The following is a 27,067-nucleotide window of genomic DNA, read 5'->3' on the forward strand; positions in this document are numbered from 1 at the left end:
GTGCTGGGCACTGGGGAGAACTCAGAACCCTCCGGGGAATGAAGCTCTGGAACAGGCGTCCAAGGGAGGTTGTGGGATCCCCGTCACTGGAGGCTTTTAAGAACAGCTGGAAAAACCCCTGTCAGGGCTGGTCTAGGTTAACTCGGTCCGGCCTCAGCGCAGGGGGCTGGACGCGATCACCTCTCGGGGTCCCTTCCAGCCCGACGGTTCTATGATGAAAAGCGCTAGGGATCGCAATTGCCCTCCTCACAACGGCCGTGGGAAACAGGGAAGGATCCTCCTGCTCCCTGTATAGGTGGGGAAACTGAGGCAGACGGGACTCCCCATCAGGTTGGTTTTCTGGTTACTGCACTGGGCTGGGCTTGAAGAGATCTGGGTTGTATTCCTGGCGCTGCCACAGACTCGCTATGGGATCTAGGGCCCTTCGTGTCTCTTTGGGCCTCAGTTTCCCCATGGGGTGGGGAAGTTACTCCGGATTAAGGTAGGGTGTGAACTAAAAACACAGTAGCTCCCCATGCACCAAGTGAAGTCCCTTTTTCCGAGTCAGCTTATTCCGCTTCCGAAGGGGATCGGACCGGAAGTTCTTTGGGTCGGGGCTGGCTCTGGCTTTGTGCAGCACCCCGCACGGTGGGGCCCCAATCTTAGCTGGGACCTCTAGGTGCTACCGTAATATACCTAATAGTTGCTCCACCTGTAACCCCAGACCTGACCCTCTGCTGCAGCCTGCCTGATGGGGGCCATGATCTCAGCTGCACAATTGGTCAGAGGGTTTCTGGGGTTTGGGTCATAGAATCATAGAATATCAGGGTTGGAAGGGACCTCAGGAGGTCATCTAGTCCAACCCCCTGCTCAAAGCAGGACCAATTCCCAGTTAAATCATCCCAGCCAGGGCTTTGTCAAGCCTGACCTTAAAAACCTCTAAGGAAGGAGATTCTACCACCTCCCTAGGTAACGCATTCCAGTGTTTCACCACCCTCTTAGTGAAAAAGTTTTTCCTAATATCCAATCTAAACCTCCCCCACTGCAACTTGAGACCATTACTCCTCGTTCTGTCATCTGCTACCATTGAGAACAGCCTAGAGCCATCCTCTTTGGAACCCCCTTTCAGGTAGTTGAAAGCAGCTATCAAATCCCCCCTCATTCTTCTCTTCTGCAGGCTAAACAATCCCAGCTCCCTCAGCCTCTCCTCATAACTCATGTGTTCCAGTCCCCTAATCATTTTTGTTGCCCTTCGCTGGACTCTCTCCAATTTATCCACATCCTTGTAGTGTGGGGCCCAAAACTGGACACAGTACTCCAGATGAGGCCTCACCAATGTCGAATAGAGGGGAACGATCACGTCCCTCGATCTGCTCGCTATGCCCCTACTTATACATCCCAAAATGCCATTGGCCTTCTTGCCAACAAGGGCACACTGCTGACTCATATCCAGCTTCTCGTCCACTGTCACCCCTAGGTCCTTTTCCGCAGAACTGCTGCCGAGCCATTCGGTCCCTAGTCTGTAGCTGTGCACTGGGTTCTTCCGTCCTAAGTGCAGGACCCTGCACTTATCCTTATTGAACCTCATCAGATTCCTTTTGGCCCAATCTTCCAATTGGTCTAGGTCCTTCTGTATCCTATCCCTCCCCTCCAGCGTATCTACCACTCCTCCCAGTTTAGTATCATCCGCAAATTTGCTGAGAGTGCAATCCACACCATCCTCCAGATCATTTATGAAGATCATTGGGGTCATTGGGGTGTATCTTGCCTAATCAATTCCCAGCCATCGCCGGGGCATTGGGGGCACCTGTTGCTCCTGGCCGTGGCAGGTGACGCATAATTGTTGAAACTCCTGAGGCTTGAAGTGCTTTGGTCGGGCTGAAGTCGCTGGGCTCAGAATAGGCTGCATTGTGTTGCCGGCCTGTGTTGATTGTGTCCCGGTCCATGGAGATGAATAGGGGGAAGCAGGAATTAAAGCCGTAGGCCCGCCCGGCAGGCAGCAGGCATGAACGGTGCCAGCTTTCGCCAGCTTCTTGCAGCCCCAGGAAAGTGGGAAGGATGCGGGGGGGGTGGCAGGGCGGAAGGGCTGCTTGATATGATTGTGATGCACTCCTCCGCAGGGGCTGGCAGCCAGGCAATCCTGACCTGGTTCCAACCCCGCCAGACGGCAGCCCGGCTGATTGGCATGGAGGCGTGAGAGTCCTTGTGGCAGGCCGGTTCCTGACGGGCCTCTGCCCCCTCCGATGAGCTCCCACAGTCTGCCCCTAGGAAGCTGGGAGGGTGCAAGCCGCTGTTCACACCAGTTTGCACGAGGGGGAGTTGGCGTCCACCCCACACGGCACAGTTTGCACGAGGAGGGATTGCCCCAGCACGTTGCAGCAGAATTTGCACGGTGTGGGTTGCACCAACACCATGCTGTTTGCACGAGAGGGGGTTGCACCAACAGGCTGCAGTGCATTTTGTACAAGAAGGGTTGCCCCAGCAGCACCAGCATAGTGCAATTTGCACGAGGGGGACTTGCAGCAATGCTGTGCAGTGCAGTTTGCATCGTGTAGGTTGCACCAGCACTGTGCAATGCAGTTTGCACGAGGGGGGAATTGCACCAGGACCTCGCAATGCAGTTTGCATGGTCTGAGTTGCACCATCACGGCACAGTTTGCACCAGCGGTTAATGATGCTTCCACGGGGAGGCAAAGGGAAGTGCTAATGCCCTCCTTGTTCTCAGCCTAGACTGCTTCCTTGGCTAAACTAGCTTTCCTGGTAGCAGTGGCAGTTAGTGGCTGAGCACCGGGCATGAGGGACCCAGCTGTGCCTCACGTAGAGGGGCCCGATTCCCTGTCTCTCTGCCCCTGGAGCAACATCTGCAGCAGAGCAAAAGGCCGCCCAGCTCAGCCAGGCTGTGTTTGCACCGGTGCAGGGAAAGGGCGACACGAGGATCAGCCCCCCGCAGGCAAGTGCACGTCCCAGTCTGCAGCAGAAAGGTGCCTCCGTGTCCGTGAGGCCGTGGATTCACCTTGGGTTCTTCCCCCACTTGCGTCAGACGAGGCTTGGTCCTGTTGGCAGAGCCTGGGGGACACTTGCCCTGGGTCCGTAAAGTGGTCTGTGCCTCGCTGCATTTTGCACTGAGTGGCTCGTGCTTCCGTTGTGCCCACGGGGTTGTTTTTCTCCATGCAGTGCCGAGATGCAGCCCCCTCTGGGGTGGGCAGCTGTTCATGCAGGCCTTCCCCGTGCAGTGCCGAGATGCAGCCCCCTCTGGGGTGGGCAGCTGTTCATGCAGGCCTTCCCCGTGCAGTGCCGAGATGAAGCCGCCTCTGGGGTGGGCAGCTGTTCATGCAGGCCTTCCCCGTGCAGTGCCGAGATGCAGCCCGCTCTGGGGTGAGGCATGGCAGCTGTTCGTACAGGGCTTGCTCACCTGATGCTGAAATGCAGCCGCTTCTGGGGTTGGGCATGGAGGATGTTTAACCACCATCCTACAGAGAGCTTCTGTTAGGCGCGAGAGGGAAGAATAATCTGGTATCCAACTGAAATTTGGTAAATGACCCAGGCCCTTCCCCCCGAGGAAGATCATCAAATCCAATCCAAACCTGAATGTTTCTACTCAAGTGTGGACTGTGGGTTTGAGCAAAGCGGTTGTGAGACTCCTGGTTTGTTCCCAGCTCTGGGCGGGGAGTGGGGTCTAGTGCTTTGAGCAGACAGGGCTGGGAATCAGGACTCCTGGGTCCTATTGCCAGGCCTGGGAGGGACCCTGCACTTGTTTTGCAAGCTAAGCAGGGTCCAAGCCAATCGGTATCAGAGAAATGTCCAACTGGAAGGGACTTTGGGAGGTCATCAGGTTCAGCCCCCTGCGCCGGGGTAGGGCCATGTAAACCTAGACCAGCCCCGACAGGGGTTTGTCCAGTCTGTTCCTAAAAACCTCCAGTGACCGGGATCCCACGACCTCTCTGGGGAGCCTGTTCCAGAGCTTCACTCCCCGGAGAGCTGGAAAGTTTGTCCTGATATCTCACCTCAATCTCTCTCCCTGCAGATTAAGCCCATTGCATCTTGTTCTGCCTCCAGTGGACGTGGAGAACAGCTGATCCCTGTCCTCTTTACAACACCAATTAACGTATTAATTGTTCTCAGGTCCCCCCTCAGCCTTCTTTCCCACAGACTAAATCTACCCACGTTTTTTAACCTCTCCTCCTAGGGCAGGTTTGCTAAACCTTGGATCCTTTTTGTGGCTCTCCTCTGGCCTCTCTCCAATTTGCCCACGTCTCTCCTAAAGCGCGGCGCCCAGAACTGGACACCGTAGCCTCACCGGTGCTGAGTCGCGCAGGACAGTGACCTCCCGTGTCTTGTGTACGACGCTCCTGTTAACACACCCAGAATGATGCTAGCTTTTTTTGCAACTGCTTCTCCTTGTTGACTCATATTCAGTTTGTGATCCACTCCAACGCCCAGATCCTTTCCGGCAGCACGACCCCCTAGCCGGTTATTCCCCATTTTCCATCTGATTTTTCCTTCCAACGTGACGTTCTTTGCGCTTGTCTTTATTGAAGTTCATCCTGTAGATTTCAGACCGAGTCTCCGATTTGTCCTGGTCATTTTCAATTCTAATCCTGCCCTGCAAAGTGTGCACCACCCCTCCCAGCTTGGTGTCATCTGCAGCTTGTATAACCAGGACTCTCCGCTCCATTATCCGAGTCACTGAGGAAAATATTGACCAGTGCCGGGCCCAGGACTGACCCCTGTGGCACCCACTACGCCCTCCCACTTTGACAGTGACCTGTTGATTCCTCCTTTTTGAGGTCGGTCTTTCCACCAGTTGTGCGCCCACCGGACAGCGATTTGATCGAGAAGACCCACGGTTCCCCCATTTGCTTGTGAGACTGTCATGCGGGACTGTGTCAAAAGCCTTAGTCGAATCAAGCGATTTCATGTCTACAGCTTCCCACTCGGCCAGCGACCCTGCCGAAGAAAGGAATTAGGTGGGTTTGGGATGATTTGCTCTTGACAAAGCCAGGCTGGCTATTGCTTATCACCCTGTTATCCTCTAGGTGTTTGCAAATTAATTGTTTAATAATTGGTTCTGGTATCTTCCCAGGTTTCAGAGTTAGGCTGGCTGGTCTGTAATCCCCTGGTCCTATTTGGTCCCCTTTTTAAAGACAGATGCTATGTCTGCCCTTCTCTGGAGAACAGTCTGCAGGGGACGTGGCCCAGGATGATGTGTGACTCGGTATTGTCTCCCTCTCTGTGCAGGACGTCCGTCGGAGACCACAGCACCATGCCTGAGGGAGCTCGTCGGGGCAGCAACAAGAAAGCAGGCAATCAAGGTTGGTGCCTGGGGCCCCCACGTGATGTGACCCCCTCCAAGGGGCAGCCTCTCCTGTGGGGGCTGGACGCAGAGCTCCCGGGCTGATGAGATGGTCTGCTCCGCCCGCAGACGGGATGGGTTACTGCACAGAGCAGAGAAGGGGAGGCAGGACTCCTGGGTCCTATTCTCCGGTGTGGGAGGGGAGTGAGGTCTAGTAGCTAGAGTGGGCGGATTGGGAGTTTGGACTGCTGGGATCTTTTCCCAGCTGTGGGAGGGGAGAGGGGTTTAATGGGTTAGAGTGGGGGGGCCTGGGAGCCAGGACTCCTGGGTTTTATTCCCAGCTTTGCCACTGATTTGCTGGCTGACCTTGGGCAAATCCCCGGGGCCCCCCCCTTCCACATGCCTCAGTTTCCCCATCTGTCAGATGGGGGCACAGTGATTGCGAGTTGCTTCACGGGCTCCTTGTCTCTCTTCTTCCCACGCTCTTTTTTATTCCCTCTTCCCAGCAGCCCCTGAACAATCTCCCCATCCCTAACCCACTACCACCCCCCGCCTTCTTCAAAGCCCTTCTTGAGACCTGCCCCGTGTTTTGTCCACTCGGACAATGAGCGTCTCCCAGCTGCGCCTGCAGATCCCCGTGCTCAGGGGTGGCCCTACGTAAACAGAGCTGAATAATAACGGCAGCAGCGGATGGGGTTTTCCGTTGCACCCAGGCTGCAGCCCACTTCTCAGAGCTGAGTAACCCACCCCAGCAGAGGGAAGGAGCCAATCTTAGCTCAGATGAGGAAGAGAGGGGCTCCGGGTGGATGGGGGGTGAGTTAGAGCAGCCCAGGGGCTGCTCTGCCTGACACTGGAGGTCAGGCAGGACCCAGAACACATAGAGCAAAGGGAATCAAAGCGACCTCCCCACACCCCAGCCCAGAGCTCAGTGACTGGGGCGGGGGAGGGGGGGCGGGCCTGACTCTCAGGCCCAAAGATGCGGATCCCGGCCCGAATGGGGCAGCCAGAGGAGGAGGCGACTGGGGATGCAGTGATGGGGCAGGAGGGTCAAAGCTGGAGTCATGGACTCCATGCCGGGCCGGGCATCGGCCAGTCCCACCCGCCTCCCTTCCAGTGAGTGGTGGGCCGGGGTTAGAATAATAAACGTCCAGGCTTCATGCAGCCGGTTGGATCGAGGAGGCCCCCAATGGGGAGACAAAAGCAAACAGGTCCTACAAGGGCTTCCGCATTCCTGGCAGTCTTGGCAAGAGGAGCCTGGTGGGTGGGGGGGTGGATGGGCCCTTTAAGGGATTGAATTTAACCCTTCCCCTGCCGTTGAAACTGACAAGAGACAAGCAGAGAACCCCATCCAACCTGTCTGCATTGAAGCTGGACCCTCCCCCCCCATTGGAAAGAATCAGGGTGGGGGCTTTTAAAGGGGAAACTGAGGCACGATGCCAGGGCGCACGGAGATGGCCAGGCAGTGCCGGCGCCCCCCGGTGTCCCGCCCGTTTCCTGCGATCTGTGCAGGTTCCACTTCCTTCCGCCGAAGTGTCGCTTGCAGTCGGTTCCTCTCTCTGGCTCTGTGGCTGCTGCTCGTTTTGAATCACCTGCTCGCTGGCTGCAACGGAAAAGGCCAGAGAGATGTAAACTGTCAGGAGGGGCCAGATCCCCGGCTGGTGTCAACGGGCGTCGCTCCATTGGAGTCCATGGGGCCAGCAGACCCCGACCCCAGGCCTCCTGCTGCCAGAGTTGTGTTCCTACTGACCCCTCCTGGAGCATGGGCAATGAGGGAGGGTGAAGGGTCTGCATATTTGTGCCACCATAGATGGCAGGCAGTGTTGCCTTGTGGATAGTGCGCTGGACTGGTGTTCGGGAGACCCGGGCTCCATTCCCGGCTCTGTTGCTGGGGGCCTTTGAGGAAGTCCCTTCCCCTTTCTGTGCCTCAGTTTCTCCATCGGTAGAACGGAGCGCTCTGAGATCAGCCGATGATGAGCGCTGCGGAGGTATTGTTATACTGCTGTCTGTGTGCCACTCCCCACGGCTGTTCAAATCCACTCTGGGCGCGTGTGCGTAATTCTCCATAGTTCTCTGTGCATGGAGAGGGGGGGCCGCGCATGCCGAGAGGTGTTTGTTCACCGGCGCATGGGCACAGTGCTGGGTTGGGACGCGTGTGTGCGTGCATGGAGGGGTGGGGGGTGCGTGCATGGAGTGGCCTTGAATTGTGTGCGCGTGGCTGGGGCGGCCGTGTACACGTACAGGGAGATGTGTGCATAGAGGCATTTGTGCATCCGGGTGCTTAACCGGTGGTGGGCTTGTGTAATATGTGCGTGGTGGCGTGGGCGTGCACCAGGGGCGTGCATGAGTGGTGGGTGAGTGCATGGGAAAAGTTCATCTGTGCACAAACGCATGGTGTGTGTGTCTGGGGGGGCACATCGGGGGTGCCTAGAGGGCTGTGTGGGTACAGTGGGGTGTGCATGCCCAGAGGGGGCGTGCGCATGTGCAAGGGGTGTGCATGTGTGCACACAGGAGGGGGGGGTGTGCATAGAGAGTTGTGTGCATTGAGGTGTGTGCAAGCACGGAGGTGTGGGTGGGTGGGTGCACGCAGGGGTGTGTGCTTAGTGGTGGGGGTGTGTGGGGGTGTGCATGCAGACAGGGATCCGTGTATATAACACATAAAGAGAGATGAGAGACATGGGCTCATGCCACAGGACCTGCCCCGGGGCTGTCTGAATCCAGGGCCCCGTCTCTAATGTGTATTTTTGTGCAAACCTTTTCCTGAGCGGCTGAGCTCAGTGTGTGCAAAGCCTCTCCTCCCACAATGCAACACAAACCACAGCCTTGAAGGTGCAAGGCGGGCGAGGAAGCTCTTGGAGCCGGGGCTGGCGGGGGGAGCGTGAAGTGCAGCTGGGGACGGGTCCCCCTGGCGTCGCCACGTCGGATGGGGGCAAAACCCCACGGAGCAGGGATTGGAGGTGACGAGGCGGAGTGGGGGGTGGCGTGTTGAACTCAAAGTGGTTGCAGCTCCAGGGCAATGGCTCATCGCGGGCATGGGGGAGTTTGCAAGATGCAGGGGAGGGTGCTGGGGGCATCCAATGTAGCCAGCTTATCGGGGTCTGGGTCGGCGGGACAGTAGGACTGGAAAGGACCCCCCCCGGCTCGTGGGGTGCACCTGTCTCCTATTAGTGCAGGAGACTCAGCCTGAGAGAGGCTGAATAGAGAGAGCTATGGCCGTTCCTAGCCACGCTGGGCCGGAGAGCCACAGAGGTGGAGGGGGGAGGAATCGATCCCTTGATGCGCCAGCCGTGGCCGCTGCTCGCGGGCATGGGGAAATCTGCCTCAGCCCTGGGCATCAATGCAGTGGCCCTTTGGCTCCCCCGTTGTATCCCGTCGGAGGAGCTCTGCAGGCACGAATGAGTTTAGCCACCCTCACGCGCGCGCCCCTCAGTGGTGAGGGAGGTGGGTGTTATGGTACCTCTTACACAGAAGGAGAAACTGAGGCATGGGGTGGGGGGCGCGAGGCTTGCCCAACGTCACCCAGGGACAGAGCTCGGGGTTGGGGGGAACCCAGGAGTCCAGACACACCTCTCTGCTCTGACTAGTAGACCCTACTCCCCTCCAGGAGCAGGGTGGCGAATCCAGGAACTCCTGCCCTGGCTTCTCCCAGTAAGGGGTGCTGTGGGGAGCGGGGCAGGAGCCTTGGTTGTAAGGGGAACTCCCGGCTACTCCAGTCCCAGCCTCTCCCAGCAGGGGGCGCTGCGGGATGGGGAATCTCCCAGCAGGGTGGGCGCCGCTAAGCCGTCCGTCTCGCTTTCCCTCCCCAGTGGTCGCCAGACCATCCTCCGTGTCCTCGCTGAGCGGGATCGCCGGCGGTATGGCTGCCGCCACCATCTCGGGCAGCTGCACCTCGGTCAACACGGTGTGCTCGGACGGCGAGCGGCCCGTCAGCCTCAGCTCCTCTGCCTCCTCCGCCTCCCTGCCCGACAGCCAGAGCGCCTTCGGCAGCAGCGGGGCCTTGGGCGGGGGCTGCCCCGCCGGCTACCCCCCCGACGCCCAGCAGAACGGCAGCGACATCAGCCTCGACCTCACCCCCGTGGCGCTGCTGGAGGGGTCGGCCGAGGCCGAGCGGCCCCCGGGGGGGGCCAAGCGTGGTGGTGCCTGGTCTCCCGGGCCTGCCAGAGCCAGGGAACGGCGGGTCAAGCTGTCCCAACTGGACCGGGTGGTGCTGGAGATTGTGGAGACGGAGCAGGCTTACGTCCGGGACCTGAGGAGCATCGTGGAGGTGAGCAAAGGGAGCGGCCGGCTACTCCAGCCCCAGACTCGTCCAGCAGGGGGCGCTGTGGGGAGCGGGGTGGGGCACTGGCTGCGGGGGGAGCCCCTGGCTGCTCCAGTCCTGGGATCTCCCAGCAGGGGGCGCTGTGGGGAGTGCGGCGGGGCGCTGGCTGTGGGGGAGCCCTCGGCTGCTCCAGTCCTGGCCTCTCCCAGCAGGGGGCGCTGTGGGGAGCAAGTATAGCACCCAAGTTAATGGGGCCCTGATTTTGCTATGGGTTTCTTCATGCTAATGCATATAATTAAGAGACGATATGAATTGCCATTGATTTTCCAGTAGCAGCTATAGGCCCCACCCGAGATAGAGGCCTCATGGCGCCGGGTGCTGCCCAGACAGGCTCTGCCCCAAAGGGCTTCTTGTCTGATCAGACAAAGGGTGGGGAAACTGAGTCATAAAGAGGGCTTGTGACTTCCCCAGCGTCACATGGCAAATCTGGGGCGGAGCCAGGAGTCGGACCCAGGACTCCTGAGGCCTAGCCCAACCCCCTGGCCACTCAGCAGCGCTGTCTCAGCTCAGAGGTGATCCCGGAGGGACCTTTGTGAGCATCATAACAATTTGGGGGGGGGGGTGCGGGGTGTAATTTGCTGCTCAGCTGCCTCGCGAGTGTCAGTGGATCAGCGTCTGCCCTGGCGGGTCAGACAGGCCCCGTCTGCCCCGAGAGAGGCCCAAAGAATCCCAGTTATTCCTCCAGCAGGAAGGGCTGAAATGCGAGCTCTGGCGGGAGGGGGCGGGGAGCCTTTGCCGGGAGCCTGGCTCCAGGCCTGCAGCCGGCTCCCCAGTAACTCCAGCCCCGGCAGCAAACGGCTCATCCCAGAGCTGGACTCGGATCATGGGCCCCTTGGACTCTGTGCTGGACCAATGTCCTCCCAGGACTTGGTTTGAACCATTCGCCATCAGAACCCAGGAGTCCTGACTCCCAGTCCCCCTGCTCTAACCACTAGACTCCAATCCCCTCCCAGAGCAGGGGTTAGAACAAGGGGGGCTGGGCGCCAGGACTCCTGGGTTCTATTGCCGGCTCTGGGAGGGGAATCTAGTGGTTAGGGCTCGGGGGGAGCCAGGACTCCTGGATTCAGAAATCTCGGTTGCGCGGCTTGTGCTCGGGGCAGGTCCCTGCATTCTAGGGCTTTTGTGAATCAGCTGGAGCCATGCTGGGTCCTGGCCAGCGCTGAGTCTCCGCGTGGAGAGGCGGGTTTTTCTGGCTACGGCGGGGAAGCTAGAGAAAGGTCACTGGCACAGAAATGAGAATGATTTAACAGATTGTCTCAGCAGAGCTCTTTCCGGGTTTATTAACAGCATTTGGTGGGTGGGCGAGTGCTGGGACATTCAGCACAGTGATGCTCAGGGGGTGGAAGGAAATGTTATTTCACTCGGGGAAACCGAGGCGCAGAGCGGGTGGGAAAGGGACCCAGGAGTCCTGGCCTCTGCTCTGATCATCAAACTGCACATCCCCCTCCTAGAGCTAAAGATAGATCCCAGGAGTCCTGCCCCCTTTCCGCCCTCCCCTCTAATCTTTACACCGCACCCTACTCCTAGAGTTGGGGAAAAACCCAGGAGTCCTGACTCTCAGGCTCCTCCCCCTCCGGTAGTCCTTACACCACCCGCTCCTCCCAAAGCTGGGAAAGAACCCAGGAGTCCTGAGTCTCAGGCCCCTCCCCATCCCATAGTCCTTAGCCACCCGCTCCTCCCAGAGCTGGGAAAGAACCCAGGAGTCCTGACTCTCAGGCTCCTCCCCCTCCGGTAGTCCTTACACCACCCGCTCCTCCCAGAGCTGGGAAAGAACCCAGGAGTCCTGAGTCTCAGGCCCCTCCCCATCCCATAGTCCTTAGCCACCCGCTCCTCCCAGAGCTGGGAAAGAACCCAGGAGTCCTGACTCCTCATCTGATCATTATACCACACGCCTTCCTAGAGCTGGGGATGGAATCCAGGCGTCCTGGCTTCCAGTCCCACCCCCTAAACATGTTGCCTTCTGGAGGGAAAGGAGCCCCGGTCTGTGCTGCATGTAGATTTCAGCTCGGCTCTTTCTGCCCCTTCAGTCAGGGGAATGATGGCACCCCTTGATTCCAGCCGCTGGCAACATTTGTCCACCTTGAGAGAGACTGGCGAACCAGGCCAGACTCCATCTCCCACGATGCACCATGGTCTCTCCCCATGGCTGAGCCAGTGCAGTGTCTCATTGATGAGAGATCTCTGTATAAACAGCTGCCATGCTCCACCCCAGAGGTGGCTGCATCTCAGTGCTGGGTGAGGGACAACTTTATAAAGAGCTACCGAGCCCCATTGCCAGAGGTGGCTGCATTTTGGTGTTGGGCGAGGGATTCCTGTATAAACAGCTGCTGTGCTCCACCTCAGAAGTTTCTGCATTTCCGTGTTGGGTGTGTAATCCCGGAGCAATGTTGCTGTGTGGCTGTTAAGCAACTGCCATGCCCCACCCCAGGTCAGTCACATTTCAACCGGGGGTGAGTGGTCCCTGTACAGCTGCCCCAGAGACGGTTGCACTTCGGTGCTGGGGGAATGACCCCTGTATAAACAACTGCCCTGGCCCACCCCAGAAGTGGGCACATCTCAGTGCTGAGTGAGGCGTCCTTGTATAATCTGCTGCCAGGCTCCACCCTAGAGGTGGATGCATCTCAGTGCTGGGATGAGTAATCCCTGTATAAACAGCTGCCATGCCCCACCTCACAGCCACCATTGGCACCGTGGATGAAATGATGATGCAGTGTTGCCTGGTGATGTCCGCAAAGTGCTTTGCGGGAGGAGAGGCGTTCCGGGAACGCCAGGTTCTGACCCATTCCTGTTTTGCAGGATTATCTTGGCTGTATCATAGACAGTGGACACCTGCCCCTCAAACCTGAGCAAGTGAGCACTTTGTTCTGCAACATCGAAGACATCTATGAGTTTAACAGGTGAGTCTGCTGTCTCCTAGCGCCCACTGGTCAGGGAGAGAATGGTGGGAGATGATCGGGAGAGGGACTTACTGGGGGTATTGAGTTGATTTCTGAGTTCCCTGCAACTTTGGTAACAGTGACCCCCATGTGGAGATTAAACCTGCAACCTCTGGATCTAGATCTCCCATGATGCAGCATGGCCTCACTAAGAGAGGAGAAAGTGATGCATCATGGGAGATGTAGTCCAACCAAAGAGCCTGGCCCATAGAGAATGAGATCATAAGGTACCTAAATTAGGACTACTGACTTGAAATATTTTAGTCTCTGGCCGAAATTCAAGATTTTGCCCCAAAAGTCAAAATTTTCTAGGAGCGGGAAGGAACCTTGAGCTAAATGAGGGAGTGAACGGTTTTGATGGTTTGCTTTGACTCAAACAACTCTCTCAAAGTTCACAAAGTTTTTTTATTTTTGCATGGGGGAATTTCCCGGGTCTTTTAATTGGTGAAACTTTCGGGATCAGAGACATTTTCGCAAACGCTCCCGGCTGCTGTGCAAACTCTCATGGAAAAGGTGATGGCACGAGATCTCCCACGTCCTTTACGTAGGGAGCCCTCCTGCCCTGGGCGGACGCAACCTACGTTGGGACAGAACCTGGTAGAAGAATTTTCGATGGAAGAGTTTTTCCATCGAAAGGTTGAAACGTTTTGTGGCACCAGTCACTTTCAGTGACGTTTTCACAGGGAAAAGTCGACACGTTTCGTTTCGACAGTGCCAAGAAATGTTTAATTTTGACATTAATGTTTCAATTCATTATGTTTTGTCTTTTAGATGATGTTAAAATATGAAGTGTAATATTATATTTCTATCTATTTAATGAGATGTGTGTACATACAGTATCTTTCATGTGTATATGTTATAGCGAATGGTGAGTATGGTAGATTTAATATTTTAATGCAATCTAAAAGTCAAGCCCAAATGATGATAAAGTTGAAATGAAACACTGAGGGCCCCATCCTGCCAGGTGCTTCACAGACACAGAATAAGCGACAGTCCCTGCCCCCAAGGAGTTCCCAGACAAAGGGCAGGGAGAGGAAACTGAGTCCCAGAGGGGGGTGTGGCTTGTTCATAGAGTCAGAGATGCCAAGGCCGGAAGGGCCCATTAGTATCATGGAGCCTGATCTTCTGGATGGCACAGGCCAGAGACCTGCCCCCAGATAATTCCCAGAGCAGATCTTTTAGAAAAATGTCCAGTGAGTTCTCACTCCAGTGCCCCACCTGCGGGGCTGGGCTGCCCCCCACCCTTTCTCCCTCTTTGGACTATACTTGTTTCTCTGGTCTGCCCCCTGGCCAGCTTTTCAGCATCCTTGGAGATGCGGGGGCCTCAGCCATCCAGCTGGGTGTGCCTCAGTTTCTCCTTTGCTGTAACAATGGGGTTAAAGAGGAACCCCTTCAACCCTGCGTGTGGTGAGATCTAACAACTTGGCCCCACTCCCTCTCCCGGAGCCAGGAACAGAACCCAACAGCCCTGGCTCCAGCCCCCCTCACTCTAACCATTAGTCACCGCTCTCCTTTCAGAGCTGGGAATAGAACCCAGGAGTCCTGCCTCTCAGCTCCCCTCCCCCTTCTCCCCCCCCCCGCCCACACACTCTAAAAAGCCCAGGGCTGTTTCCCTGGGGATCCAGGCGCTTTGCTGGGTGGGGGCGGGACGCCCCAGCAGTTTGCTAGCGGGGGCAGCGAACGAAGCGTCTCGGGGCCAGGCGCTTGGTTTGCGTGGCGCATTCGGTTTGCAGCCAGGGCTGGCTCTGGGCCACCCTGCCCCCCCAGCTCTATTCTCAGGGTGGGGGAGGGGAAAGGGGGGGCGGGGGGTTGTTTCCTGTAAGAGCCCGAACTCCCATCTGCGTCTGTTTAAGTATTTCAGCTGCGTGGGCCGGCTGCCGAGCCGAGCCCGGGGTGCTTAACCCTGTCGGGGAAGGAGCTGCATGCCGAGCGGGGGCTGAGTAGCATGGGGGGGGGATTCCCCCACATCCCACCCCAGGCCCCACCCAGGACACCTCTTAATGGGGAGAGGCGTCCTTGCTTTCTTGGGGAATTTTCTTAGTCGTGGCGGGGGGGACTTTGCATTAGAGTGCAAACGGGGAGGGGGCAATATGGGGTGCGGGCATTTAGTGGTTAGGAGTGGGGCTGGGAGTCAGGACTCCTGGGTTCTATTCCCAGCTTTGGGAGGGGAGTGGGGTCTAGTAGTTAGAGCGGGAGTGGGGGCTGGGAATCAGGTCTCTGGGAACATCAGGGTATCAGCTGCAGCCAGGTTTAGGGTGCGTGTGTGGAGGGGTCGGGTTTGAAACGAAGGAAGGAATGCAGAAACGAGTAAGTGGAAGGAGGGGGTGGCGGATAGGTTCAGCCCCCCTCTCCCCATGGCAATGTTTGGCTGGGGACGGTTGGAGGGGGCAGGTTGGATCAATGAGGAAGCCTCCCCCCCCCACCCATGCCACGCCTTCCGCCATGTGGTTTGCGGCTGGGTTTCTCCTCTGCAGCCCGCCGGTTCCCAGAGCTCATTTCCTGGCGGGGCCGTGCGAGGGCGTGGGGTGGGGGAGGGTGTTCTCGGGGCGCTGATCGCCGGGGAGTCCATGTGAGGGGGGGTGGGGCGGGGAGGGGAGGGAGCCCAGCTCTGGGGCAGAGCAGACGCTGGGGTTGACACAGGACGTGGGGCCGTCAGTTGCTCACTAGGAGGCGCTCTCCCCTCCCAGTTTTCCCTAATCCCAGTGGCCCAGCGGGGGCGCCCTAGAGAAGTGAGACCCTGGCGCGTCCGCCCCGCAGCCCTGTGGAGACGTGAATCCAGAGAACCCACCTTCTGTGTAAATTCACCCTCCACCCCCTACTTAAAGCATTTGGCGAGGGTTGGCCTGGCCGCTAAGCATGTGAGTGCCGCTGCCCTCTACTGGCTCTAATCAGCACTGCCCCTCTGTGTGTCATGGCCGCTATACTGCTAGCGGCTAGTGGGGATTCTCCTTTTGCTCTGGTGGCGGGTGGGGACCGGGCCTTTGCAGCAGAAATCTTGCACCTGTTGCTTGCATTGAAAGGAAGGGAAAGTGCACAGCTCAGGGACTGGGCCTCAGTGCCTTGTTCGTTGAGGTCATGGGTTCGAATCCAGCCTGTATAGTGGAATGCAATTATGCAAACTACATGCAAATTTGGAGTCTGGGCATGCAGTTTCTGGGTGCGTGCAGAGGGGTCTCCCGATAACACAGATCCCCCCCGCCCCCCTCAGAAACAGCCTTTACACTGGGTGCCCCTTTGCATCAGCGGCTTCACCCCCTGCCCTGTTTCTCCCCCTTGTGCAGCGAGCTCCTGGAAGAGCTGGAGAGCAACAGCAGCGCCCATGCCATCGCTGAGTGCTTCGTGCAACGGGTAAGCGCCCGCCTGTCCTGCCCCTCCCTGCCCCCCTCCAGCACCTGGCTGCGACCCCTTTCCACCTCTCCTGCACCCCCTAGCATACCCAGGTGTGTACTGCACAGGCTCCTTCCGGCTCTGTTCAACTTTGGGTGCAGGAGCCGATGGAGGGGTGGGACCGTGTCACGTGGGGGTGGGACATCTAATTCCCCCCCTTTTGCAAGGAGAAAGGGGCACCTCCCAACCGGGGGGGGGTTTGGAGCAGAGCACCCTTAAATGTTGCAGGGTGAGCCGTACCCGATCTGGTTAGGGGGACCCTTTGCTGGGGGAGGGCTAAGGGGGAAGAATGAGAGGGATGCGGGGGAGAAGGAGGAATGGAAAGAATGAAGAGTGCCTAGGGTACAGAGGGGTGGAAGGATGGTGGGTGGGTGGATAAAGGATGGATGGATGGATGGGGGTTGGAGGGGGAAAGAGGGATGCTGGCTGGATGGAGTGGGGGAGGATGGAGGGAGGGAGGGAAGGAATGGGGTGGGAACATCAAATGAGGAAGTGCCTAGTGAAAGGAGGAGCAAACTGATTTCCACTAAGGGGATCTTGGGAGAGATGCCTGCCGTGGGGTGGGGTTGGCGGGGACAGGTTATCAAGGGATATTGGGGGATGAGGGTTGGAGGAGGGGTGACCTGAGGTTGTGGGGTGCAGCCAGAGTAGAGGGGGTCAGTCTGGGAACTTCAGTGGGAGATTGAAGGGGTGGGCTGGGGTGGGAACGAAGTTTGAAGGAGCCAAGCAAAGGGGAATGGCCAGGTGGGGACTGAGTCTAGGCTGAGAGCGCCACACCCCAGAGACGGCTGCATCTCGGAGCCGAGCGAGGGATCCCTATAAAAACAGCCCCGGCACCCCACCCCAGAGGTGGCTGCACCTCACTGCCGGGCTCCATGTATAAACAGCCTAAATCACACACCCCACCCCCAGAGATGGCTGCATCTCAGTGCCAGGTGAGGGATCCCTTATAAACAGCCTCCCCGCATCCCACCCCAGAGGCAGATGCATCTTAGTGCTAGGTGAAGGATTGGCGTATGAACACCCTTGCGCCCCACCCCAGAGGTGGCTGCATCTGAGTGCTAGGGGAGTTGGGTGCCCTTTGGGAGCGGGGCTGGGAAACCCTCCTCCCTCTCTGCACCTTGGCTTTCTCCCCGGTTGGCGCCTCCCGACCCCGCTCGCTCCATGCCCCTGTCCCGTCCCTGCCCTCCCTGGCGCTGCCCCCTCCCCTGACGCCCTCTGTCTTCTCTTGCAGAGTGAGGAATTTGACATCTACACCCTCTACTGCATGAACTACCCCAAGTGAGTAGCTGCCCCCAGCCCAGGAGTGGGGAGGGACGGGGTATCAGAGCAGCATGGGTCCCCCCCCACCGGGCAGGGGGAGGAGGGAGAGGATGCCTGGGCCACTGGGATCTGAGTGTGTCCCCCCAGCCCTGCTTGGGGAAGGGGGCAGGGATGTTAGGAACCAGACTGGGGTGGGTAGGCATGCCCCCTCGCTCGGTGCCGGGGCGGGCACCCCCCAATGTCTGGTGCCAGGCAAGCGGGCACTTTCCCTTGCCCAGTGCTGGGGCGGATGGGCACTGTCCCCCATCGCTCGCCACCTAGCGGTCTGGTGCCCTCGCGGTGCCCGGCTAGCTTGCCCATCTCCCCCCAGCTCAGTGTCGGTGCTGCGGGAGTGCATGGAGAACCAGGTGCTGGCGGGGTTTTTCCGGGAGCGCCAGGCCACGCTGTGCCACTCCCTGCCCCTGGAGACCTACCTGCTGAAACCCGTCCAGAGGATCCTCAAGTACCATCTCCTGCTGCAGGTGGGTGGCACCGCCGAAGGGACCAGCCTCCTTACCCCCGGCTCTAGGGCCGGGCCGACACTCCCTGCCCCTTTCCCCGGGCTGCGGGAGATTCAGGTGGGCAGAGGCGCAGGTGGGGTGCGCAGGTTCCCTGCAAAGGGCTCTGGGAACGGGCACCCGCTTGAAGTGACTGTGATGGATCCACAGAGCAAAGACCCCAGCACTGTCCAGCCAGGAGCTCCCCCCGCAGCCAGAGCTCCCGCCCCACTCCCCACAGCGCCCCCTGCTGGAAGAGACTGGGAGCTCCCGCCCCACTCCCCACAGCGCCCCCTGCTGGAAGAGACTGGGAGCTCCCGCCCCACTCCCCACAGCGCCCCCTGCTGGAAGAGACTGGGAGCTCCCGCCCCACTCCCCACAGCGCCCCCTGCTGGAAGAGACTGGGAGCTCCCGCCCCACTCCCCATAGCGCCCCCTGCTGGGAGAGACTGGGAGCTCTGCCCCATAGCGCCCCCTGCTGGGAGAGGCTGGGAGCTCTGCCCCACAGCTCCCCCTGCTGGGAGAGGCCCTGGAGTCGCTGGGAGCTCGCCCCAGGGGCATGGCCCTTGTTGCCCTGAGGGCCCAGCTTGGCCTCTCCCTGGCGTCTGTGCCAGGACCCCAGGCTGCCGTGGCCCCTGCCGGTGGAGGGAGCCGGTGGGTACTTGAGGGGCCGTTCTCCTGCCGCCCCCCAGGAGCTGGCCCGGCACTGTGAGCGGAGCAGCGCGGGCTACGAGGCGGTGGAGGAAGCCACCATCACCATGACGGCCGTGGCCTGGTACATCAACGACATGAAGCGCAAGCAGGAACACGCCGCCCGGCTGCAGGTGAGGGGGGCAGGGGGGGCACCGTCCTACCACCCCAGTCAACCCCCCCCGCAAAGGGTCCCTCCTGGCCGGACCCCCAGCCCTTTCCACGACCTCCCGCTTCCTCCCCCCACCCCGGGTCACCCTCTTGACAGACCCCGACTGGTCTCCCCCATCTCCTGGTCCCTTCCTGGCTGGACCCCCAACTGCCCCCCACCTGAGCCCTCCCATGCCAGGGACCCTTCCCCCCCAGGTCACCCCCTTGGCAGGCCCCCGGCTGGTCCCTCCCCTCCCCCCAGCGGGTCTCCATCCAGCCAAGCGCCCCCCCCGGCCCACGCGGCGGCTGATCTGTGGCCGTGTCCCCCCCCCCAGGAGCTGCAGGGGCTGCTGGTGGACTGGATGGGGCCGGAGCTGGAGGCCTTCGGGGAGCTGGTGCTGGAGGGGCAGTTCCGGGTACAGCGGGTGCGGCGGGAACGCGCCTTCTTCCTCTTCAGCAAGATGCTGCTGGTCGCCAAGCGCCGCGGGCCGGCCTTCGTCTACAAGAGCCACATCTTCGTAAGGGGGGGCGAGCAGGGGGGAGGGGTGTCCCCGTCCAGTGGGGGGTGAGCAGGGGCAGGGGCACCCCTACACCCTGGGGTGCATGGCCAGGGCTCGCTCTCTTCTCTGAGGAGTGGGTGAGGGAGGGGGGCTCCCTGTTCTCTGGGGGGTGAGCAGGGGGAGGGGCACCCCTACACCCTGGGGTGCATGGCCAGGGCTCGCTCTCTTCTCTGAGGAGTGGGTGAGGGAGGGGGGCTCCCTGTTCTCTGGGGGGTGAGCAGGGGGAGGGGCACCCCTACACCCTGGGGTGCATGGCCAGGGCTCGCTCTCTTCTCTGAGGAGTGGGTGAGGGAGGGGGGCTCCCTGTTCTCTGGGGGGTGAGCAGGGGGAGGGGCACCCCTACACCCTGGGGTGCATGGCCAGGGCTCGCTCTCTTCTCTGAGGAGTGGGTGAGGGAGGGGGGCTCCCTGTTCTCTGGGGGGTGAGCAGGGGGAGGGCCGTCCCCATCCAGTGGGGGATGGGAAGGGGGAGGGGCACCCCCATCCCCAAGGGGGCATGGCCAGGGCTCGCTCTCTTCTCTGGCGGCTGGGTGACGGGTCTCTATTCTCTGGGGGGTGAGCAGGGGAAAGGGCACCCCTTTCCCTTAGGGGGCGGGGGCTCCCTATCCTTTGGGGGAGGGGCATCCCAAATCCACTGGATGGCAGGGGGCCCCCCTCACCTTGGCTGGCTTTCCCCAGCTGTCCCTCTGTGGCCGAGGCGGGGTCTGTACTAGCCCCTGTAGAGTGGGCCCGCGTGGCCCCCATCGAGGGGTGCCCGGCCCCTGGGCAGTTTCCCCCCCCGGCAGCTCCCCCATGTCGTGTCCGGGCCCCTGTGCTGTCCCCTGCCCCCACGAGGGGCCGGCAGCCAGAGCAGGGAGGGACCATGCTGCGCTCTGCTCCCCCGACCCAGTGCTGTAACCTGGCCCTGTCGGAGAGCCTCAAGGACCCCCTGAGCTTCAAGATCTCGGACCTCACCATCCCCAAGCAGCAGCACGTGGTGCAGGTGAGTGCAGCCCCCCCTCCACCCCGAATGTTGCGGCGCTAGGGGGCAGGGACTTGTCAGTGGGGTCTGGGGGAGGAGGACTCTGCCCTTGCAACGAGTTCCAAGGGCAATTCCCCAATGCGGCGCTAGGGGGCGCTGTGTTGGGGAGGAGGGTCTCTTTCCTCATCACGCAGGCCTCCCCCCCCCCCCGGTACCCCCTGCAGGGAGTGGGGGGGCTCAGAAGGGGGCGCTCTCCTCACGGCCCCAGGGTTGTGTTGGGGTGCGTTGTCCTTTTGCCGGAGAGACGCAGCCGAGATCCTGCCAAGTTGTGGCTAGTGAAGATCCCCTGGCCCTTGCCCCTGGCCAAAACCCGGATCGGTTTCCCCTCTGCACCTTCACTGGGATCCTTCCTCGCTCCCTGCTGGGCGAGGGGTCCCTGTATAACCAGCCCCCGCGCTCCACCCCAGAGGACTCTGTACCTCTCTCCGGGACAAGGGATTCCTGTATAAATAGCCCCGTCGCCCCACCCCAGAGGACGCTGTATCTCAGCACCAGGGGAGGGATCTCTGTATGAACAGCCCCTGCCCCAGCAGCGGCTGCATCTCAGCGGTGGGTGTTACTTCCCCCGTCCCCTCTGCAGGCCAGGAACCAGGAGGAGAAGCGGCTGTGGATCCATTACCTGAAGCGTCTGATCGTCGAGAACCACCCAGCGTCGATCCCTCAGAAGGTGAGCAGGGGAAGGATGCAGCTAAGGGGTCTCCACTGGCTGCTCGGGGTCTGTTCTCAGACCTCGCTCCTGTTCCTAAGGGAGCCATTGGCTCTGGCTGCCTCCCGCAGCGGGCTGCGCTCCCCTCTTACCCCTGCAGGGGGCGCTGTGCCCTGCAGCCAGGTGTGTAACCCCCTTTTCCTTGCTGTTACAGGCCAAGCAAGTGCTGCTGGAGAACAGCTTCCAAAGTAAGTGAGGGGCTCTCTGCACCCAGCCCCCCTCTCCCAGAGCTGGGGAGAGAACCCAGGAGTCCTGGCTCCCAGCCCTCCCCTGCTCTAACCCCTAGACCCCGCTTCCCTCCCAGAGCTGGGGAGAGAACCCAGGAGTCCTGGCTCCCAGCCCTGCCCTGCTCTAACCCCTAGACCCCGCTCCCCTCCCAGAGCTGGGGAGGGAACCCAGGAGTCCTGGCTCCCAGCCCTCCCCTGCTCTAACCCCTAGACCCCGCTCCCCTCCCAGAGCTGGGGAGGGAACCCAGGAGTCCTGGCTCCCAGCCCTCCCCTGCTCTAACCCCTAGACCCCGCTCCCCTCCCAGAGCTGGGGAGAGAACCCAGGAGTCCTGACTCCCAGCCCTCCCCTGCTCTAACCCCTAGACCCCGCTCTCCTCCCAGAGCTGGGGAGAGAACCCAGGAGTCCTGACTCCCAGCCCTCCCCTGCTCTAACCACTAGACCCTGCTCTCCTCCCAGAGCTGGGGAGAGAACCCAGGAGTCCTGGCTCCCAGCCCCCCACCTCTGCTGTAGGCCAGTAGCCTTGTGGCCGTTGCTGAGTGACAGGACTGGAGGGGATGGAAGGAGGAGGGGCTGGGCAGGGTATAAGCAGAGCACAGGGCTCGTGGAGCTGCCAGATTTGCCGGGGTCTGATGCATGGACAGCGTTTGGGGAGGGGGCAGGTGCGGTGTTAGACACTCCAACCCCTCGTCTGTACCAGGCTCCCCGGAGATCCGCTGCAGCCCGGAGCCCCTGAAGACGCCGGCCCCCTCTCCAAGGATGGAGGACGCTTGGGGCTACGGCCGCGGCAGGCGGCAGTCAGGTACCAAGGGGCCGGGGGGAAGGCGGGGTGCAGTGGGGTGGGGGTCTTCCCAGCCACGGGCCAGGCCCCGTTGAGCTGAGCTGGGACGCCAAGGGGATCTTGACGCCAGCAGGTGGGGGTGGGACCGTGTGCCAGGGAGCGGGTCCTGGTGCTAATGTCCCCATGTGCAAGGACCCTGCTGAATTAAGGGGCTGGCCGGGGAATCCCGACCCTCTTGTCCCGGTTCATCTGCCTTTCCCCAGCCCCAGGGAAGCCAGAGGCAAGGGTGGGGCAGGATTCCTCTCTGATCTGGTCTCTCCTGTCCCGTTTCAGAGCCGCCGGAGAGAGCCCGCAAAAGCTGCCCCGTCGCCCAGCTGGATGGCGCCCCTCAATACCGCCGTGGGCGCAGGCAGTCCGGTGAGTGCCCCTGAGCCAGTACACGATGGCAGGAGAGGAGACAGCCCGGCTCCTGTGGGGATTTGTGGGGGGTGGCACCTCCCAACTGGTGCAAATGGGGCTGTCAGTGGGCTCCGCCAACAGGGGAAGGATTGATTGGGCCATGAAGACGGAGCCCCCCCGACGGGGAAACTGAGGCATGGATGTTCTTGCAGCAAATAAGTGACCGAGCTGGGGAGAGAACCCAGCCCCCCTGCTCTAGCCACTAGACCCCACTTCCCTCCCAGAGCTGGGGAGAGAACCCAGGAGTCCTGACTCCCAGCTCTGGGAGGGGAGCGGGATCTAGTGAGTTAGAGCAGGGGGGCTGGGAGCCAGGACTCCTGGGTTCTCTCCCCAGCTCTGGAAGGGAGGTGGGGTCCAGTGGCTAGAGCAGGAAACAAGAAGGTCAGGACTCCTGGGTTCTCTGCCAAAGACTTCCTGTGTGACTTTGTATAAGTCGTCTCCACTTTGTGCCTCAGTTTCCCCGGCTGTCATTCCACCTGCTGGCATGGGCAGCTCAGGGGAGCTCCCCAGGTGACCCGAGCAGCTCCAACTCTTCCTGGCAGGGTGGAACCTGAGTGTTCCCGCCCTCTCCCTGCCCCTGGGGGGCTTCAGCTAACGCTTCCTCTTCCTCTGTCCACAGAGCCGGCCACTGAGCTGAGCCAGATGGGACAGGAGCAGAACGGTAAGTATCCTCCACCCTGCTCTCTTACTGGCCTGCAGCCCTGACCCGCAGCCCCCACCGATCCCAGCCCTGGGCTCTCCCACAGCTTTCCTGGTGCCCCTCACCTCCCTGCTATCCCAGCCCTGGGCTCCCCCCAACCAGTACCGTTGCTGACACGTAGACAGTGCTGAGTTTTGGACCTCAGCCTTCCCGGAAGGTTAGACAGGCACTGGCTATCCCATCACTGCCCACTAGAGGGAAGTCTTGCCCTTTCCTCTAATGCAGGCCCGATACCGGGGTAGATGGGCTCCAAGTCTGACCTGATCTGAAAATTCCTGTGTTCCTAAGAGCCCGGGACAGGACCTGAGCCTAGGAGGCACCAGCGGGGCTGGCCCTTGTTTTGCCAGATGGGTCCGTGCTGGTGGGTTTGGGGCCGGCTGCTCAGGTGTCTAACTCTGGGTTTGTCTCTTTCCCTTCTGCGCTGAGGTCGCTGTCGGGGGCTCCCAGCCACCCCCAAATTGAAGGTAAGGAGCCGGCGTGTTCTGGGGTTTCCCTTCCCCGGTTGGTGTTTTATTGCTGCCAATAAGGGCCTCGGTGCCGGGGTTGGAAGGCGTGTGCTGTGCTCCCAGCTTGGGGGGAGGGGCAGGACTCCTGGGTTCTCTCCTTGGCTCTGAGAGGGGAGTGGGATCTGGTGGTTAGAGTGGGAGGAGGCAGGGAATCAGGACTCCTGGGTTCTATCCCCAGCTCTGGGAGAGGAGTGGGGTCTAGTGGTTAGAGCCGGGGGGAGGCTGGGAATCAGGACTCCTGGGTTCCATCCCCAGCTTGTGTTGGGGGTCGGGGGGGGGTTAAAACAGGTGAATAACCCCACTTCCCTCTCCCCACTCAGTGCCCAGGTCTGGGGGGCCTGCGTGGAGGGAGGGATCTGGGGGGACTTAGCAGCCTGGGGCCTGTTCTCTTTGCAGCACGCGGGCAGCGAGGGGGAGCTGTTCCCCGCCCCGCTACCCCTGGCGCCCTCGGGCAGCGTCTGCACCCTGGACTCCAGCGTGGCTGAGGAGTCGGACCCCGGCGAGGATGCCGAGTCACCCCCGTTCTGCCTGGCCGAGGAGCCGCTGTCCATCACTGAGGAGATCCTGGAGCTGCTCAGCCAGAGGGGGCTGAGCAGGGACCTGGGGACGGAGGAGACACCCTGGGGGCAGGGGGAGCAGCGCCCTGGGAGCCCCGCTCCACAGCCAGAGCAGGTACGTGAGGAGAAGGGGCATAATGGGAGAGAGGATAGAGGCAGCATTCGCAAGTGGATGGGGCACTGGGCTGGGAGCCAGGACTCCTGGGTTCTATCCCCGGATCTGGGAGGGGAGTGGGGTTTAGTGGTCAGAGCAGGGGTCTGGGAGCCAGGACTCCTAGTTTCTGTCCCTGGCTCTGGGAGGGAAGTGGGATCTAGTGGTTTGAGCAGGGTTGGGGGCTAGGAGCCAGGACTCCTGGGTTCTTTCTCTGGCTCTGGGAGGGGAGTGGGGTCTGGTGGTCAGAGCAGGGCCTGGCACTCAGACTTCTGTGTGCCCTCTGGTAACATTTTCGAAAACACTTAAGAGCAAAAGCCCCATTTTCAAAAGCGACCGGGCCCTTCAGAGTCTGATTCTTCCTGGGTCCCGTAAATGGGACTTGGGATCCGAAAGTGCGTCGGGCCTTATGAAACTTCTACCCCGGCTCTGCCAGCGCGGTGCCATCAGCTTTCTGCCCAGCCCGAGATTTGGCTGAGAAATCCCACGATTTTGGCCTGAGAAATCATGAGATTCAAGTGTTCTTTCTGCTCCTTTGACCTCACGGGTTCCCCCTTTTCTGTGCAACCAGGAGGGCTAGCAATGTCCTTTTGGTCTTTGAATCAAAGCCGAGATTCCCCCGAAAGCCCATGATTCCAGGAGCTGGGTGATTATTAAGTGAAACCGCAAGGATCGTGACCGCTGGCCACGGTGCTGTTAGCTAGACCTGGACGGGAAACTTTTCTCATCCTAGGAGCACGGTCAAGAGATGGAAACATTTTCCCTTCCCAGATCGGGACGTAAAATCAAAATCTCAAAGATTTTCTCCAGTTGGAAATTCGTTTCCGTTCCGGTCGTTTCAAACGTTTCATTTCACTTTTGATCCTTTTTTTTAAAAAAAAAACAACTCGGGGCTCTCCATAAATGGCGTAACACGTTTTGGGGTGATTTTCAAGCCCTGCCCGCCCCAGGTAACACTTTGTAACATGGAAACAAAGCGCGAAATGAAGGATTCACCCATCCGCTGCCGTGTTACCTCATTTTTTACTATTTATATTTTTTATTATTTGGTTTGAACCGGAAAACTGGAATTTTTCATTTAAAAAATGTAGAATCCTTTCCCCCCCGCCCAGGTGTTTTCGAGGCGAGAAATGCGTCCGTTTCCCGCCAGCGGGGGTCCGATTTCGACGGATCAGCATTTTCTGATGGAACAATCCTTTGCTGGGAAGTATCCTCCTCTAACCCTGCTGATGTGTGCTTTGATCCCCCAGGATCCGCCTCCGGACCGCATCGTGCTGGAAGAACGAGCAGAGGGAAGCGAAGTTCAGGAGGGAGATGCCCCTGGGCGAGACGAGCCCCGCCGTAGCAGCTTCGGCGTGATGCAACCCCTCCCGCCATGCCATCCCTCCCGCAGCGAATCGGAGGAGGAGCAGCAAAAGCAGGAGCGGGGCCCTTCCCCTCTTTGTGTCCTAGAAGACCTGGATGCAGAGGAGGCTGCCGGCAAGCCAGAGGTCCTGGCAGGGGATAATGCTTTGCGTGAAGGGCTGGAAGCATCCAGCGGGGAGCTGGGCGCCACCAATGGGGCCTGCCCCCCGTACGGGGATGGGGCAGCACGGGACTCGCCGCTGACCCGAGACGACCGGCTGCTTATCGAGAAGATCAAGTGCTACTACGAGGCAGGCGAGGCTGCCCCAGACCCCCCCGCTCAGGAGGGCGCCCTCTCCGCCCCTGCAGGTGTGGTGCGGGACTCTGTGCTCCACCTCAACCGCCTCCCCCAGCAGGAGGGCGCCATGGACCGCGAGGGAGGCAGGGCTTGTTGGGCCAAGGCCCGCCCTGCCCGCCAGGAGGATGCTCGGAGGAGGTGGGGCCAGTTTCTTGACCAAAACACCAGCCCTCATGGTGCTAACCAAGAGGATTCTGGGAAGGGGGCGGGCCTGGCCTTTGAACAAGGCACTGAATTTGGCACCAACCAAGAGGCCCAAGAGGATGCTGGGAAGGGTCAGGGCCGGCCTATCAACCCAGACATCCATGGCACCAACCAAGAGGATACTGGGAGGGGGCATGGTCAATTCATCAACCAAAACACCCAATCTGGTGCCAACCAAGAGGATTCTGGGAAGGGGCGGGGCCGGCCTATCAACCCAGACATCCATGGCACCAACCAAGAGGATGCTGGGAAGGGGCGTGGTCAATTCATCGACCAAAACACCCAATCTGCTGCCAACCAAGAGGATGCTGGGAAGGGGCGGGGCCAGCTCATCGACCAAGGCACCGAAGCTGGTGCCAACCAAGAGGATGCTGGGAAGGGGCGGGGCCAGCCTGCCAGCCATGCTGCCCTGCCCGCTGCCAGCCAGGAGCCCGAGTACAAGTCGTGCGCGGAGATCCGGCGGGCCTGGCGGGAGAAAGAGCGGGGGGCGGTGGACGCCGTGGGAGGGCGCACCCCCCTCACGAAGCGAGGCAGCAAAGGGCCGGTGGCGGCTCGCGAGCCCCCACCGTTCCTGGAGCCCCTGTGGATCGTGGAGGAGTCTGATCTGGCTGCCCCGCCCCGGCCGCCCCGCGGCGACGGGCTCCCTCGCGCCGACGGTGTCCCGCCCGCCGGCTACGCCCCCCTGCCCGGGCTGTCCGAGGACAGTGCCCCTTGCCTGCTGGAGAACTCGGAGCGGATCCTCAGCAAGGTGCAAGCCCTGGCCCGGATGTACAGCGAGAAGATCGGCCGGGCCAAGGCGGCCCGGAGGCCGCAGGACGGGCCGCACCGCCCGGCACCCAGCAGGATGGGCACCCTGCAAAGCCTGCGGGAGGAGATGCCAGGGCCCTGCCTCCCTCTCTGTGAGTCCCAGGGCCTCTGGCTGGGTGGGTAGGACCCTCCACTGCGGCA

At 60.4% G+C, this 27,067-nt stretch overlaps 1 protein-coding gene across 6 annotated transcripts in view; it reads left to right on the forward strand.

Annotated features, from left to right (window-relative positions):
* PLEKHG2 (pleckstrin homology and RhoGEF domain containing G2) overlaps window positions 1–27,067 on the forward strand; it is a 55,046-nt gene that overhangs the window by 18,078 nt on the left and 9,901 nt on the right. For 3 of the 6 annotated variants that reach the window (XM_073321614.1, XM_073321612.1, XM_073321615.1), the window contains exons 2-18: window positions 5,218–5,291; window positions 9,076–9,533; window positions 12,384–12,484; window positions 15,805–15,871; window positions 17,145–17,191; window positions 17,544–17,694; window positions 18,401–18,532; window positions 18,884–19,066; window positions 19,997–20,089; window positions 20,709–20,795; window positions 20,989–21,022; window positions 21,760–21,861; window positions 22,174–22,257; window positions 22,919–22,960; window positions 23,426–23,463; window positions 23,902–24,177; window positions 25,464–27,018. In XM_073321614.1, coding sequence (XP_073177715.1) covers window positions 5,243–5,291; window positions 9,076–9,533; window positions 12,384–12,484; window positions 15,805–15,871; window positions 17,145–17,191; window positions 17,544–17,694; window positions 18,401–18,532; window positions 18,884–19,066; window positions 19,997–20,089; window positions 20,709–20,795; window positions 20,989–21,022; window positions 21,760–21,861; window positions 22,174–22,257; window positions 22,919–22,960; window positions 23,426–23,463; window positions 23,902–24,177; window positions 25,464–27,018 — 3,499 coding nt within the window. In that variant the 5' untranslated portion in view covers window positions 5,218–5,242. Of the gene's footprint in view, window positions 1–4,511; window positions 4,947–5,217; window positions 5,292–9,075; window positions 9,534–12,383; window positions 12,485–15,804; window positions 15,872–17,144; window positions 17,192–17,543; window positions 17,695–18,400; window positions 18,533–18,883; window positions 19,067–19,996; window positions 20,090–20,708; window positions 20,796–20,988; window positions 21,023–21,759; window positions 21,862–22,173; window positions 22,258–22,918; window positions 22,961–23,425; window positions 23,464–23,901; window positions 24,178–25,463; window positions 27,019–27,067 lie in introns of those variants that run through there. The other 3 variants (XM_073321613.1, XM_073321611.1, XM_073321616.1) reach the window with 3 other exon arrangements.

Source organism: Lepidochelys kempii, chromosome 23, assembly GCF_965140265.1.
Source record: "Lepidochelys kempii isolate rLepKem1 chromosome 23, rLepKem1.hap2, whole genome shotgun sequence".
Classification (NCBI taxonomy): domain Eukaryota; kingdom Metazoa; phylum Chordata; order Testudines; family Cheloniidae; genus Lepidochelys; species Lepidochelys kempii.